Source organism: Heterodontus francisci, chromosome 19 (genome assembly GCF_036365525.1).
Source record: "Heterodontus francisci isolate sHetFra1 chromosome 19, sHetFra1.hap1, whole genome shotgun sequence".
Lineage (NCBI taxonomy): Eukaryota > Metazoa > Chordata > Chondrichthyes > Heterodontiformes > Heterodontidae > Heterodontus > Heterodontus francisci.
Window position 1 is genome coordinate 94,434,249 of NC_090389.1, and position 17,745 is coordinate 94,451,993.

The 17,745-nt window shown below is 46.5% G+C and overlaps 1 protein-coding gene across 5 annotated transcripts in view; it reads right to left on the minus strand.

Annotated features, from left to right (window-relative positions):
• The window catches only part of stimate (STIM activating enhance), a 222,739-nt gene extending 211,940 nt beyond the window's left edge, over positions 1-10,799 (minus strand). The window contains exons 1-2 of one of the 5 annotated variants that reach the window (XM_068052248.1): positions 10,487-10,563; positions 5,065-5,627 (exon numbers count right to left, since the gene is read on the minus strand). Coding sequence is in view for 3 of the 5 variants with exons in the window: in XM_068052246.1 (XP_067908347.1) it covers positions 10,487-10,691 (205 nt within the window). In the remaining 2 variants the exon portion in view is untranslated. Of the gene's footprint in view, positions 1-5,064; positions 5,628-10,486 lie in introns of all 5 variants that reach the window. The other 4 variants (XM_068052246.1, XM_068052244.1, XM_068052245.1 and 1 more) reach the window with 4 other exon arrangements.
• Between the last annotated feature and the right edge of the window lie 6,946 nt (positions 10,800-17,745).

Sequence of the window (17,745 nt, forward strand, 5' to 3'; positions counted from 1 at the left end):
ATGTTATCTAGGTCTTACTGAGCAGCCCATGTCCAGATGCAGCATTTGAAGAGTCGCAATTGGTGCTGAACATTGTGCATTCAGCAAACATTCAAACTTCTGACCTTATGATGGAGGGAAGGTTATTGATGAAGCAGCTGAAGGTGGTTGGGCCTAGGATACTACCCTGAGGAACTCTTGCAGTGATGTCCTGGGACTGAGATGATTGACCTCCAACGATCATCTTCCTTTGTGCTAGATATGATTCCAACCAGTGGAGAGTTTTCCCCAATTCCCATTGACTCCAGTTTTGACAGGGCTCCTTGATCAAATACTGCCTTGATGCCAAATACTGCCTTGATGTCAAGTGCAATCACTCTCGTCTCACGAGTTCAGCTCTTTTGTCCACATTTGGACCAAGGCTGTAATGAACTCAGAAGTCAAGTGGCTCGGGTGGAACCCAAACTGAGCATCAGTGAGCAGGTTATTGCCGAGCAAGTGCGTTTGATAGCACTGTTGATGACACCTTCCATCACTTCACAGAATCACAGAATAATACAGTGCAGAAGAGGCCCTTCGGCCCATCGAGTCTGCACCGATACATTAAAACACCAGACCTGTCTACCTAATCCCATTTGCCAGCACTTGGCCCATAGCCTTGAATGTTATGATGTGCCAAGTGCTCATCCAGGTACTTTTTAAAGGATGTGAGGCAACCTGCCTCTACCACCCTCCCAGGCAGGGCATTCCAGACCATCACCACCGTCTGGGTAAAAAGGTTCTTCCTCAAATCCCCCTTAAACCGCGCGCCCCTCACCTTAAACTTGTGACCCCTCGTAACTGACCCTTCAACTAAGGGGAACAGCTGCTCCCTATCCACCCTGTCCATGCCCCTCATAATCTTGTACACCTCGATCGGGTCACCCCTCAGTCTTCTCTGCTCCAGTGAAAACAACCCAAGCCTATCCAACCTCTCTTCATAGCTTAAATGTTCCATCCCAGGCATAATCCTGGTGAATCGCCTCTGCACCCCCTCCAATGCAATCACATCCTTCCTATAATGTGGTGACCAGAATTGCACACAGTACTCCAGCTGTGGCCTTACCAAAGTTCTGTACAACTCCAACATGACCTCCCTGCTTTTGTAATCTATGCCTCGATTGATAAAGGCAAGTGTCCCATATGCCTTTTTCACCACCCTATTAACCTGCCCTTCTGCCTTCAGAGATCTATGGACAAACACGCCAAGGTCCCTTTGTTGCTCAGAACTTCCCAGTGTCAGGTCATTCATTAAATACTTCCGTGTCACATTACTCCTTCCAAAGTGTATCACCTCACACTTTTCAGCGTTAAATTCCATCTGCCACTTTTCTGCCCATTTGACCATCCCGTCCATATCTTCCTGTAACCTAAGACACTCCACCTCACTGTTAACCACTCGGCCAATCTTTGTGTCATCCGTGAACCCACTGATCCTACCCCCCACATAGTCATCTATGTCGTTTATATAAATGACAAACAATAGGGGACCCAGCACAGATCCCTGTGGTACGCCACTGGACACTGGCTTCCAGTCACAGTCATCTGTCATCACTCTCTGTCTCCTACAGCTAAGCCAATTTTGAATCCACCTTATCAAGTTACCTTGTATCCCATGTGCATTTGCTTTCTTGATAAGTCTCCCATGTGGACCTTGTCAAAGGCTTTGCTGAAATCCATGTAAACTACATCAACTGCACTACCCTCATCGACACACCTGGTCACATGCTCAAAAAATTCAATCAAATTTGTTAGGCATGACCTCCCTCTGACAAAGCCATGCTGACTATTCCTAATCAAATTTTGCCTCTCCAAGTGGTGATAGATTCTCTCCTTCAGAATTTTCTCCAATAGTTTCCCTACAACTGACGTGAGACTCACTGGTCTGTAGTTCCCTGGCTTATCTCTACAAACTTTCTTAAATAGTAGGACCACATTAGCTGTTCTCCAGTCCTCTGGTACCTCCCCCGTGGCCAGAGAGGAATTAAAAATTAGGGTCAAAGCCCCTGCAATCTCCACCCTCGCCTCCCACAGCATCCTGGGACACAAATCATCCGGACCTGGAGATCTGTCCACTTTTAAGCCTTCCAAAACCTCCAGTACCTTGTCTCTCCCTGTGACAATTTGCTCAAGAACCTCACAGTCTCTCTCTCTGAACTCCATATCTACATCCTCATTCTCTTGGGTGAAGACAGATGTGAAGCATTCATTCAACACCCTACCAATGTCCTCTGGCTCCACCCACAAATGTTCCCCTTGGTCCCCAATGGATCCTACTCTTTCCCTGGTTATCCTCTTCCCATGGATATACTTACAGAATATCTTGGGATTGTCCCTACTTTTTACCAGCCAGAGCTTTCTCATATCCCCTCTTTGCTCTCCTAATTGCTTTCTTAAGCTCCATCCTACACTTTCTGTACTCCACTTGGCTGATGATCAACAGTAAATGGATAGGGTGGCAATTGGCCTGGTTGGAGTTGTCCTGCTTTTTGTGCACAGCATACCTGGGTAATTTTCCACATTGCCAGGTAGATGCCAGTGTTGTAGCTGTACTGGAATAGCTTGGCTAGAGGCGCAGCTAATTCTGGAACACAAGTCTTCAGTACTGTCACGAATGGATGAAAAGCAACTGTAAATTGTATTTTTGTGCACGGATGTTATTGTCAGCTGGCATTGTACATAGCATGTTTAAGTTGATTTACTTCTGGGTTCAACCTGTTCAAAATGGAGGAGCGTGGGGGGGAGGGGGGCAGGGAGATCACTTCAACAAGAGGTGGGACAGCTACTTGAAGGGGTCCAGTCAAATGAGCTAGAAGCCACCGTTTCTCAGCCTGTCCGGCTTTGAAACAGTGTCAGTTGGAGGGAACAGCTCGTACACGAAAGCAGCTGCCTGGAAGGTGTGCACCTGGCTATCCTTGAGGCCTGCCTGCAAGGAGAAGGAAAAAAGCCACAGTCTGCAAAGCAGCAAGAAAATCTCTCTGCCTTCTGCCAGTTTCTCTTCGTCAAAAAAGGGTGAAATCAAAAACTAAGCTGCCTCAGCTTATCTCCAATAGTACAAGAAGAAGAAAGTGTAAAAGAGGTTTCCTACGACTCCTACTCCGCTCAGCATTTCCAGTCAGTTAATTCCCGCTTTGGACTTTATGTTAGTAAAAAAGCGGGCTCTAGTTTCAACTGGAACCCCCGTCATTTTCTAATTAAGCAATTTTTCTTAGTAAATGTTCTTGCCCTTTTGATGCCTTTAACTTTCCTTATATGTCTGTGAGCATGCATTGCGAAGTTAAGCCCCCCCTCCCGAGTTTAAGAGTTGTGTTAATAAATTTTACTTTTGTTTCAACTTTAACAGTGTTGTGGATGCATTGGTGGTCATCTTCCAAGATTCTTTAGACTCTGGAACAGTTCCTACAGATTGGAGGGTAGCTAATGTAACCCCACTATTTAAAAAGGGAGGTAGAGAGAAAGCAGGGAATTAAAGACCAGTCAGCCCGACGTCAGTAGTGGGGAACATTCTAGAGTCCATTATAAAAGATTTTATAGCAGAGCACTTGGAGAACAGTGATAGAATCGGACAGAGTCAGCATGGATTTACGAAAGGGAAATCATGCTTGACAAATCTACTAGAATTCTTCGAGGATGTAACTAGTAGAGTTGATGAGGGGGAGCCAGTGGATGTGGTTTATTTGGACTTTCAGAAAGCTTTCGACAAAGTCCCACATAAGAGGTTAGCGTGAAAAATTAAAGTGCATGGGATTGGGGGTAGTGTATTGCGATGGATAGAAAATTGGTTGGCAGACAAGAAACAAAGAGCAGGGATAAATGGGTCTTTTTCTGAATGGCAGACATTGACTAGTGGGGTACCACAGGGATCGGTGCTAGGACCGCAGCTATTCACAATATATATTAATGATTTAGATGAGGGAACTAAATGTAATATCACAAATTTGCAGATGACACAAAACTGGGTGGGAGGGTGAGTTGTGAGGAGGGTGAGTTGTGAGGAGGATGCAGAGAGGCCTCAGGGTGATTTGGACAAGTTGAGTGAGTGGACAAATGCATGGCAGATGCAGTATAATGTGGATAAATGTGAGATTATCCACTTTGGTAGCAAAACAGGAAGGTAGATTGTTATCTCAATGGCTATAAACTGAGAGAGGGGAATATGCAGCGGGATCTGGGTGTTCTCGTACACCAGAAGGTGGCTGAAGGTAAGCATGCTGCTCCACCAGGCAGTAAAAAAGGCAAATGGTATGCTGGCCTTCATAGCGAGAGGATTCAAGTACAGGAGCAGGGATGTCCTGCTGCAATTATACAGGGCCTTGGTGAGGCCACACCTGGAATATTGTGTGCAGTTTTGGTATCCTTATCTGAGGAAGGATGTTCTTGCTACAGAGGGAGTGCAGCAAAGGTTTACCAGACTGATTCCTGAGACTGATATATGAGGAGAGATTGAGTCGGTTAGGATTATATTCGCTGGAGTTCAGAAGAGTGAGGGGGGATCTCATAGAAACCTATAAAATTCTAACAGGACTTGACAGGGTAGATGCAGGAAGGATGTTCCTGATGGTGGGGGAGTCCAGAACCAGGGTTCGTAGTCTAAGGATACGGGGTAAACCTTTCAGGACTGAGATGAGGAGACATTTCTTCACCCAAAGAGTGGTGAGCCTGTGGAATTTGCTACCACAGAAAGCAGTTGAGGCCAAAACATTGTATGTTTTCAAGGAGGAGTTAGATATAGCTCTTGGGTTTAAAGGGATCAAAGGATAAGGGGCCAAAGCGGGAACGGGTTACTGAGTTGGATGATCAGCCATGATGATAATGAATGGTGGAGCAGGCTCAAAGGGCCGAATGGTCTACTCCTGCTCCTATTTTCTCTGTTTCTATGTTTGTTGCGGTCCTTTAAAAGTCAAGATTCACAAACTGAGGGAGTGGAGAAAAATGTCATCAGGATTTTCTGTTCTTTTTTTCAAAAAGGAAAAAAAATTTAAATCACAATCTGCTTACGGACAGCTGGTTGAACATATAGAGAAATTTGTTTTCAAAATTAACTACCTGTTCATAACAGTACTATCGCCGGAATGTTGTCAGGGCCCATCGGTTTTGCAGTATCCAGTGCCTTCAGCTGTTTCTTTATATCACATGGAGTGAATCAGATAGGCTGAAGACTGGCATCTGTGATGCTGGGGACCTCAGATGGAGGCAGAGATGGATCATCCACTCAGCACTTCTGGCTGAAGATGGTCGCAAATGCTTCAGCCTCGTCTTTGGCACTGATGTGCTGAGCTCCCCCATCGTTGACGATGGGAATATTTGTGCAGCCTCCTCTTCCTGTTTAATTGTCCACCACCATTCATGACTGGATGTGGCAGAGCTTACATCTGATCCATTGGTTGTGGGATCGCTTAGTCCTGTCTGTTTTGTGATATGCATCAATGATTTAGACTTTAAACGTAGGGGACATGATTAAGAAGCTTGCAGATGGTAAAACAAAAACTGTCCATGCGGGTGCTAGTGAGGAGGATAGCTGTAGACTGCAGGAAAATATCAATGCACTGGTCAGGTTGCCAGAAAAATGGCAAATGAAATTCAATCCAGAGGAATGTGATGTAATGCATCTGAGGAAAACAAAGAAGGCAAGGGAATACACAATAAATGGTAGTATACTGAAGTCTATAGAACAGAGGGATCTTAGATAATAAAAGCAAAATACTGCAGATGCTAGAAATCTGAAATAAAAACAAAAATGCTGGAAATACTCGGCAGGTCTGGCAGCATCTGTGGAGAGAGAAGCAAAGTTAACGTTTCAGAACTGATGAAAGGTCACTGACTTGAATCGTTAACTCTGCTTCCCTTTCCATAGAGGGATCTTGGAGTCCATGTTCACAGACCCCTGAAGGTAGCAGGACAGGTAAATAAAGTGGTTAAGATATACAGGTTACTTCCCTTTATTGGCCAAGGCATAGACTAAGAGCAGGGAGGATCTGATAGAACTGTATAAAATGCTGGTTAGACTGCAGCTAGAGTACTGCGTACAGTTCTGGTCACATTACAGGAAGGATGTGATCGCACTAGAGAGAGTACAGAGAAGAGTAAGAAGGCTGTTACCAGGACTGGAGAGTTTTAGCCATGAGGAACGAATTGGATAGACTGGGATTGTTTTATTTAGAACACCACCACCTTCTCAAGGGCAATTAGGGATGGGCAATAAATGCTGGGCTTGCCAGCGACACTCATATCCCATGAACAAATAAAAAGAGGGGGCTGAGAGGAGATTTTAATTGAGGTGCATAAAATTATGAGGCGCCCAGATAGAGTGGATAGGAAGGACCTATTTCCCTTAGCAGAGAGATCAATAATCAGAGGGCAGAGATTTAAAGTAACCGGTAAAAGGATTAGAGGAGAAATCTTTTACCCAGAGGGTTGTGGGGGTCTGGAACTCAGTGCTTGAAAGAGTGTCAGAAGCAGAAACTCATCACATTTTTTAAAAATCTTGGCTATTCACTTGAAATGCTGTAACCTTCAGGGCCACGGACCAAGAGCTAGAAAATGGGATTAGGTTGGATGCTCTTTTGCCAGCAAAGACACGATGGATTTTAACAGCCCTTTGACCTGGGGCACCCCACGGACAATCTCCTTCCACATTGCCACCCTGCTGCCCCCACCAATCTCCCACACCTCACGTATTATCTGCATGCTGCTGACCTATTTAAGTATCTGAATAAATACGTAATTGACAGCAACACACAGAATCAACTGTGATCGCCAATGCGTCTTCACAATGCATTGATCAAACATCATCTGGAGTACTGAATAATTCTAGTCAATGCACCAAAGAGGGAACAAGACTGATCCATATGTAGAGGTAACAAACTGAAAACGCTTAGAGACTGAAGCTCGACAGTCAGAGCAGGGATCTACAGCCTGAGGCTCTGCAGCCACAAACTGCTTATTAAGGACCCATGTGAGGCTCCCAACCTTGATCGATAAAGCCCATTTTGATGGCAAGTAAACACTTGTTTCATTTTTAAAAACTTTTATTAACTTTACACTTGTGAAAGAATCATTCAACTAACATTTTTGTAAAAACCTTTAAACTGTTGAAACGTGTTTCAATCTTGATTTTCATTACTGGCATTTGAGTAACAGCATTGCAGCTCTTAAGATTTGCATTTTGAAAATGTCTTTTTAAAAATGGCCCCTCTTGCTGTTAGTGTCTAATAAGTTCTGTTAATGGATGTTAAGTCAGGTCAGAGGCTAGGAATCCTGTGGCAAGTAACTCAACTCCTGACTGCCCAAAGCCTGTCCATCATCTACAAGGCATAAGTCAGGAGTATGATGGAATACTCTCCACTTGCCTGGATGGGTGCCACTCCAACAACAGTCAAGAAGCTCAACACCATCCAGGACAAAGCAGCCCAGTGATTGGCAACCCATCCACAAACATTCACTCCCTCCACAAACATTCACTCCCGCCACCACCGACGCACTGTGGAAGCAGTGTGTACCATCTACAAGATGCATTGCAGCAACACACCAAGGCTCCTTAGACAGCACCTTCCAAACCCACAACCTCTACCACCTAGAAGGACAAGGGCAGCAGATGCATGGGAACACCACCACCTGCAAGTTCCCCTCCAAGCCACATGCCACCCTGACTTGGAACTATATCACTGTTCTTTCACTGTCGCTGGGTCAAAATCCTGGAATTCCCTTCCTAACAGCACTGTGGGTTTACCTACCCCACATGGACTGCAGCAGTTCAAGAAGGCAGCTCATCACCAACTTCTCAAAGGCAATTAGGGATGGGTAATAAATTACTGCCAGTGACACCCACATCCCTGGAATGAATAATAAAAAAAACCTAGTCGTTGAAAGTAATAGGGTGAACAGGTGTTGCGTGTTGATTAGTTAATTGTACTACAGATGTACATATAAAGAGCCAGCCAGCACTGGCTGGGTCTTCGGAGTGGAGAAGTAAGCTCTGTGGCAAGCAATAAACAGTCTCCACCAAAACATCTTCATCTCAGTCTCGGAAATTTCTCTAACATTGCTATTATGACTGTCAACCCCACGTCAAGAGGGAATAGAATATGGGGGAGTTGGCAGGGTAAAGAGAACCTCAAGGTACACAAAGTATTGCACGCTACAAATAAAGGAAACCCAAAATATTACTGAAGGACCATGAACTTCAGCCCACCCAAAAACTTTACTGTCCACAACCAAACCCACACCAAGTTATGTATACTCTTCATCCTGATACTCACTGACCTACACTGGCTCCCAATCTACTCTAATTCAGGATCAAAGTTGCCTTGTCAATGGGCAACTTCTATTCCTACCAACCACAGAACAATTCACAAACGTTGGTGGAAATGCTGAAGGTGCGAAATAATCGAATGTGAAAAATCAATCTGAAAAACTTGTACACTAAGCATTACACTTTGCTACAACTACTGCCCACCAAGTATCACTCAACTCACTGAAAACCACAAAACCCATTCATAGCTCCCACAATTATCAATCCACCCGCTTCCCTCTAAATAATGAACTGACTGCTGTAAAGTGAGGGATGCAGCGCTGCTTGATGCAAGCTCGCTGGGCACTCTCTCACCGTGAACCCGCACCCCCCCCACCCCCCACTCCCTGGGGAATCACTCATATATCCTGAACCCACACCCCTCCCTGGGGAATCACTCATATACCCTGAACCCGCACCCCTCCCTGGGGAATCACTCACTCGCCTTGAACCCACTCCCCTCCCTGAGGAATCACTCATATACCCTGAACCCGCACCCCTCCCTGAGGAATCACTCACTCGCCCTGAACCCACTCCCCTCCCTGAGGAATCACTCACTCGCCCTGAACCCACTCCCTTCCCTGGGGAATCACTCACTCGCCCTGAACCCACTCCCCTCCCTGGGGAATCACTCACTCACCCTGAACCCACTCCCCTCCCTGAGGAATCACTCACTCGCCCTGAACCCACTCCTCTCCCTGAGGAATCACTCACTCGCCCTGAACCCACTCCCCTCCCTGAGGAATCACTCACTCGCCCTGAACCCACTCCCCTCCCTGAGGAATCACTCACTCGCCCTGAACCCACTCCCCTCCCTGAGGAATCACTCACTCGCCCTGAACCCACTCCCCTCCCTGAGGAATCACTCACTCGCCCTGAACCCACTCCCCTCCCTGAGGAATCACTCACTCGCCCTGAACCCACTCCCCTCCCTGAGGAATCACTCACTCGCCCTGAACCCACTCCCCTCCCTGGGGAATCACTCACTCACCCTGAACCCACTCCCCTCCCTGAGGAATCACTCACGCCCTGAACCCACTCCCCTCCCTGAGGAATCACTCACTCACCCTGAACCCACTCCCCTCCCTGGGGAATCACTCACTCACCCTGAACCCACTCCCCTCCCTGAGGAATCACTCACGCCCTGAACCCACTCCTCTCCCTGAGGATTCACTCACTCGCCCTGAACCCACTCCCCTCCCTGAGGAATCACTCACTCACCCTGAACCCACTCCTCTCCCTGAGGAATCACTCACTCGCCCTGAACCCGCTCCCCTCCCTGGGGAATCACTCACTCACCCTGAACCCACTCCCCTCCCTGAGAAATCACTCACTCGCCCTGAACCCACTCCCCTCCCTGAGGAATCACTCACTCACCCTGAACCCACTCCTCTCCCTGAGGAATCACTCACTCGCCCTGAACCCACTCCCCTCCCTGGGGAATCACTCACTCACCCTGAACCCACTCCCCTCCCTGAGGAATCACTCACTCGCCCTGAACCCACTCCTCTCCCTGGGGAATCACTCACTCACCCTGAACCCACTCCCCTCCCTGAGGAATCACTCACGCCCTGAACCCACTCCTCTCCCTGAGGATTCACTCACTCGCCCTGAACCCACTCCCCTCCCTGGGGAATCACTCACTCACCCTGAACCCACTCCTCTCCCTGAGGAATCACTCACTCGCCCTGAACCCACTCTCCTCCCTGAGAAATCACTCACTCGCCCTGAACCCACTCTCCTCCCTGAGAAATCACTCACTCGCCCTGAACCCACTCCCCTCCTTGAGAAATCACTCACTCGCCCTGAACCCACTCCCCTCCCTGGGGAATCACTCACTCACCCTGAACCCACTCCCCTCCCTGAGAAATCACTCACTCACCCTGAACCCACTCCCCTCCCTGGGGAATCACTCACTCACCCTGAACCCACTCCCCTCCCTGAGAAATCACTCACTCGCCCTGAACCCACTCCCCTCCCTGAGAAATCACTCACTCACCCTGAACTGACTCCGCTCCCTGAGAAATCACTCACTCACCCTGAACCCACTCCCCTCCCTGAGAAATCACTCACTCGCCCTGAACCCACTCCCCTCACCAGCCCCAGGAGGAAGGGGAATCGACCCTGTTCCGCGTCGGGCTTCACACTGGCCTCGCTCCCCGACCGCCCCGTACTCACGCATCAGGAGACTGAAGGCCACGACCCCGAGCAGGCCCTGGATGAACATGCCGAAGTTGCCCATTAGGGCGCCGTTCTCGCAGCCACGGGAGCCGGGGCTTGGGCGTCCGGCTGTGCCGACCGGTACACTCATGTTGGAAGCGGCACTGGAGTCGGGGAGCAGCTGCTGGACACTGTCCGGGTGCCAAAGCTCATTTGCGGCCATGGGTTCGGCTCAGGCCTCGGCCCAGCCCGCGGCCTCAGTTACTACAACTCCGCCCGCAGCGCATCGTGGGTAGTGTAGTTTCGACCGCGGATCATTGTGCGGCCCTGCTTCCGCTTCCGGTTCTTTCTGCAGCTGCCAAAACTACAACCCCCAGCGGAGCCCGCGGCCTTGTCCAGCCTCTGTGAAAGCGAGAGCTTGATATGAAAACCAGGCAGAAAGGTGCGGATTGCTGACTTTAAAACTCACTCAATATGGTCAGAGCTCACAGCAATAATTTGTATTTACATAGCACCTCTAGCGTAATTTGCTTGGTGGCACGAGGTAAATTGCTCTTTAGGAGAGCCAGTGCTGATACAATGGGCCGAATGGCCTCCTGTGCTGTGAACATCCCATGCGCTTCACGGAAATGTTTCAAATAAAATTTGATTGTAAGTTGCATAATATATAGATATTAGGGCAGATGGCCTAAAGCTTGGTCAAACAGGCAAGTATTGTGGAGTGTTTTAAAGGAGGAAACAGAGGTGGAGAACCTGTTCTTGAACCATAGAAAATAGGAGCAGGAGTAGGCCATTCGGCCCTTCGAGCCTGCTCCGCCATTCATTATGATCATGGCTGATCATCCAAGTCAGTAACCCGTTCCCGCTTTGGCCCCATATCCTTTGATCCCTTTAGACACAAGAGCTATATCTAACTCCTTCTTGAAAACATACAATGTTTTGGCCTCAACTGCTTTCTGTGGTAGTGAATTCCACAGGCTCACCACTCTTTGGGTGAAGAAATTTTTCTCCTCATCTCAGTCCTGAAAGGTTAACTCCGTATCATTAGACTATGACCCCTGGTTCTGGACTCCCCCACCATTGGGAACATCCTTCCTGCATCTACCCTGTCAAGTCCTGTTAGAATTTTATAGGTTTCTATCAGATCCCCCTCACTCTTCTGAACTCCAGCGAATATAATCCTAACCGACTCAATCTCTCCTCATATGTCAGTCCTGCCATCCCAGGAATCAGTCTGGTAAACCTTTGCTGCACTCCATCTATAGCAAGCGCATCCTTCATCAGATAAGGATACCAAAACTGCACACATTATTCCAGGTGTGGCCTCACCAAGGCCCTGAATAATTGCAGCAAGACATCCCTGCTCCTGTACTTGAATCCTCTCGCTATGAAGGCCAATGTACCATTTGCCTTTTCTACCGCCTGTTGCAACTGCATGCTTACCTTCAGCGAACTGGTGTACGAGAACACCCAGGTCTCGTTGCATATTCCCCTCTCTCAGTTTATAGCCGTTGAGATAATAATCTGCCTTCCTGTTTTTGCTACCAAAGTGGATAATCTCACATTTATCCACATTATACTGCATCTGCCATGCATTTGCCCACTCACTCAATTTGTCCAAATCACCCTGAAGCTTCTCTGCATCCTCCTCACAACTCACCCTCCCACCCAGTTTTGTGTCATCTGCAAATTTGGAGATATTGCATTTAGTTCCCTCATCTAAATCATTAGTGTATATTGTGAATAGCTGGGGTCCTAGCACCGATCCCTGCGGTACCCCACTAGTCACTGCCTGCCATTTGGAAAAAGACCCATTTATTCCTACTCTTTGTTTCCTGTCTGCCGACCAATTTTCTATGCATTGCAATACACTACCCCCAATCCCATGCACTTTAATTTTACACGCTAATCTCTTATGTGGGACTTTGTCGAAAGCCTTCTGAAAGTCCAAATAAACCACATCCACTGGCTCCCCCTCATCAACTCCAGTTACATCCTCGAAGAATTCTAGTAGATTTGTCAAGCATGATTTCCCTTTCTTAAATCCATGCTGACTCTGTCCGATTCTATCACTGTTCTCCAAGTGCTCTGCTATAAGATCTTTGATAATGGACTCTAGAATTTTCCCCACTACCGATGTCAGGATGACTGGTCTATAATTCCCTGCTTTCTCTCTACCTCCCTTTTTAAATAGTGGGGTTACATTAGCTACCCTCCAATCTGTAGGAACTGTTCCAGAGTCTATAGAATTTTGTAAGATAACCACCAATGCATCCGCTATTTCTTGGGCCACTTCCTTAAGTACTCTGGGATGCAGACCATCAGGCCCTGGGGATTTATCGGCCTTCAAAGCCATCAATTTCCCCAACACCATTTCTCTACTAATACTGATTTCCTTCAGTTCTTCTCTCTCACTAAACCCTGTGTTCCCCAACATTTCTGGTATGATATTTGTGTCCTCCTTTGTGAAGACAGAACCAAAGTATGCATTTAGTTGGTCAGCCATTTCTTTGTTCCCCATAATAAATTCCCCTGTTTCTGACTGTAAGGGACCTACATATGTCTTCACTAAAGAAGAGGAGATTTGATAGAAGTGTTCAAAATCATGGACAGAGTAGTTAGGAAGAAACTGTTCTCATTGGCGGAATAGTTGAGAACCAGACGACACCGATATAAGGTCATTATGGCAAAAAAAGCAATGACTTGTGAGGGGAAAACGTTTTTACACAATACGTGGTAAATATCTGAAAAATAAAAATGTTATAACAGGGCACTTAGAAAAATTCAAGGTAATCAGGCAGACTCAATATGGTTTTGTGAAAGGGAAATAATGTTTAACCAATTAGTCATAGAGTCGTACAGCATAGAAACAGGCCCTTCGGCCCACCGCATCCATGCCGACCATAATGCCTGTCTATACTAATCCCACCTGCCTGCATTAATTCCATATCCCTCTATGCCTTGCTCATTCAAGTACCTGTCCAGATACCTCTTAAATGTCGCTACTGTTCCTGCCTCCACCACCTCCTCAGGCAGCTCATTCCAGATACCCACTATTCTTTGTGTGAAAAATTTACCCCTTTGATCCTCTTTAAACCTCCTCCCTCTCACCTTAAATCTATGCCGTCTAGTTTTAGTCACCCCTACCCTGGGAAACAGACTCTGGCTATCTACACTATCTCTGCCTCTCATAATTTTATATACCTCCATCATGTCCCCTCTCAGCCTCCTTCACTCCAGGGAAAACAGACCCAGCCTATCCAATCTCTCTTTATAACTCAAGCCCTCCAAACCAGGCAACATCCTGGTGAATCTTTTCTGCACCCTAACTAGCTTAATCACATCTTTCCTGTAGTGCGGCGACCAGAACTGCACAGTACTCCAAATGCGGCCTAACTAACGTTATGTACAACTGTAACATGACGTCCCAACTCTTGTACTCAATGCTTCGGCCGATGAAGGCAAGCATGCCATGCACTTTCTTCACCACCCTGTCTATCTGTGTTGTCACTTTCAGGGAACTATGTACTTGCACCCCAAGGTTTCTCTGCTCCAGAACACTCCGCAGGGCCCTGCCATTCACTGTATATGTCCTGCCCTGGTTTAACTTCCCAAAATGCATCACTTCGCACTTGTCTGCGTTAAATTCCATTTGCCAATCCCTTGCCCACTTTCCCAGTTGATCTATATCCTGTTGTAACCTTAGACAACCTTCTTCACTGTCCACTATACCACCAATTTTGGTGTCATCTGCAAACTTACTAATCATGCCCCCAACGTTCACATCCAAGTCATTAATATATGTGACAAACAACAGAGGGCCCAGCACCGATCCCTGCGGCACACCACTGGTCACCGGCCTCCAATCTGAAAAACAACCCTCCACTATCACTCTCTGCCTACTATCACCAAGCCAATTTTGTATCCAATTGGCTAGCTCATCCTGGATCCCATGTGTTCGAACCTTCCGGACCAGCCTACCATGCAGGACCTTGTCAAAGGCCTTGCTAAAGTCCATGGAGACAACGTCCATCGCCCTGCCCTCGTCAATCCTCTTGGTCACCTCCACAAAAAATTCAATCTAATTCGTGAGACATGATTTCCCACGCACAAAGCCATGCTGACTATCCCTAATCAGACCTTGCCTTTCCAAATGCATATAAATCCTGTCTCTCAGAATCCCTTCCAATAACTTTCCCACCACTGATGTAAGGCTCACTGGCCTATCCCTGCTGCCCTTCTTAAATAAAGGCACAACATTAGCTATCCTCCGGTCTTCCGGTACCTCACCTGTGGCTAACGATGATACAAAAATCTCTACCAGGGCCCCAGCAATCTCCTCCCTTGCTTCCCACAGCATCCTAGGATACACCTGGTCAGGCCCTGGGGATTTATCCACCTTATTGCACTTCAAAACCTCAAACACCTCCTCCTTTGTAATGTTGATATGCTCCAGGACATCGCTGTTCCCTCCCTTGAACTCACTAGCTTCCATGACCTTCTCCATGGTAAATACAGACAAGAAGTATTCATTTAAGACCTCGCCCATTTCCCGTGGCTCCACACACAGGTTACCACACTGATCCTCCCTACTCTCTCCCTAGCTACCCTTTTACTCTTAATATACTTATAGAATCTTTTAGGATTCTCCTTTATCTTATCTGCCAGGGATTCGCTTGATCACAGCTGCCTATACCTGACATATGCCTCCTTTTTGTCCTGACCAGACCCTCAATATCCCTCGTCAACCAAGGTTCCCTAAACTTGCCAGCCTTGCCCTTCCATCTAACAGGAACATGCCGGCCCTGAACTCTTCCTATCTCACTTTTAAAAGCCTCCCACTTGCCAGACTTCCCTTTCCATTGCCACTCCCTTGCCCACTTTCCCAGTTGATCTATATCCTGTTGTAACCTTCACTGTCCACTATATGGGCGACTCCTTATTTTTAAACAGTGACCTCTAGTTCTAGATTCTCCCACAAGGGGAAACATCCTTTCCACATCCACCCTGTCAAGACCCCTCAGGATCTTATATGTTTCAATCAAGTCGCCTCTTACTCTTCTAAATTGCAGTGTATACAAGCCCAGCCTGTCCAATCTTTCCTCGTAAGACAGCCCGCCCATTTCAGGTATTAGCCTAGTAAACCTTCTCTGAACTGCCTACAATGCATTTACATCCTTCCTTAAACAAGGAGACCAATACTGTACACAGTACTCCAGATGTGGTCTCAACAATGCCCTGTATAGCTGAAGCATAACCTCCCTACTTTTGTATTCAATTCCCCTTGCAATAAACAATAACATTCTATTAGCTTTCCTAATTACGTGCTGTACCTGCATACTAACCTTTTGCTATTCATGCACTAGGACACCCATGTCCCTCTGCACCTCAGAGCTCTGCAATCTCTCGCCATTTAGATAATATGCTTTTTTATTCTTCCTGCCAAAATGGACAATTTCACATTTTTCCACATTGTACTCCATTTGCCAGGTCTTTGTCCACTCACTTAACCCATCTATATCCCTTTGTTCGCCCCCTTATGTCCTCTTCACAACTTACTTTCCTACCTATCTTTGTGTCATCAGCAAATTTAGCAACCATACCATCGGTCCCTTCATCTAAGTCATTTAAATGAATTGTAAAATGTTGAAGCCCCAGCACAGATCCCTGTGGTACACCACTCGTTACATTTTGCCAACCAGAAAATGACCCATTTATGCCTACTCTTTGTTTCCTGTTCGCTAGATAATCTTCTATCCATGCCAATTTGTTACCCCCTACACCATGAGCTTTTATTTTTTGCAATAACCTTTGATTTGGCATCTTATCAAATGCTTTCTGAAAATCTAAGTACAATATATCCACCAGTTCCCCTTCATCCACAACACATGTAACTGCCTCAAAGAACTCCAATCAATGGCCCTACTAGAGAAGGAGCTACGCTCGACCTCCTCTTGGGAAATGAGGATGGGCAGGTGGTTGACATGTCAGTGGGGGAGCACTTTGGGACCAGTGACCATAACTGTATTAGCTTCAAGATAGCTATGAAAAAGGATAGGACTGGTCCTCAGGTTGAAATCCTAAATTGGGGGAAGGCTAATTTAGAGAGGGAATTCCAGAGATTAGGGCCAAAGCAGCTGAAGGCTCAGCCAACAATATTGGAGCAATTAAAGTCGGGAATACAAACAGAAAATGCTGGAAATACTCAGCAAGTCTGACAGCCTTCTAGACTCAACATAAGTTCAACAATTTCAGAGCATAATCTCTACCCTTCATTTTGTTTCCTTTTCTTTGCATGTTTCGGTCTTAATCTTGTTTTGCTTTTGGATGACAGCTGTTCATTATTCTGTCATTCACATCTTCTCTGGACATATCTTTTATCTACTTAGTTGTCCTATTATCATTAGTAGTGTAAAGGGCAGTGAGGGGCAAGAGTTCCTAGAATGTGTTCAGGAAAATTTTCTACAACAGTATGTTGCTAGTCCAATGAGAGAGGAGGCACTACTAGACCCGGTTCTTGGGAATGAGGTGGGCCAAGTGGGTCAAGTATCAGTAGGAGAGCACTTAGGGGATAGTGATCATTGTATCATAAGATTTAGGCTGACTATGGAAAAGGACAAAGAGAAATCCAGAGTAAGATTAATTAACTGGGGAAAGGCCAACTTCAATGGGGTAAGAATGGAGCTGGGACGAATAAATTGGAGTCAAAAGCTGGCAGGAAAACCAGTAGATGAACAATGGGCTACCTTCAAAGAGGTAGTTCGGGCACAGACAAGGTATGTACCCTCGAAGGAGAAAGGTAGGGCAAACAAATCCAGAGCTCCCTAGATGACAAAAGAGGTAGAGATTAAGATAAAGAAGAAAAAGTGTGCTTATGACAGATGCCAGGTAGAAGATACTTTTGAGAACCAGGCTGAATATAGAAGGTCCAGAGGAGAAATGAAAAAACAAATGAGAAGCAAAAAGAGAGCATGAAAAAAGACTGGCAGCTAGCATTAAAGGAAATCCCAAAGTGTTCTATCGGCATATAAAGAGTAAAATGTTGGTAAAGGGAGGAGTGAGGCCAATTAGGGACCAGAAAGGGGATTTACACATGGAGGCAGAGGGCATAGTTGAGGTATTAAATGAATACTGCGCATCTGTCATTACTAAGAAAGAAGATGCAACCCAGGCAATGTTGAATGAGAAGGTGAGTCAGACACTAGAGGGATTTAAAATTGATAAAGAGGAAGTATTAGATAGTCTATACTTAAAGTAGATAAGACACCAGGACCAGA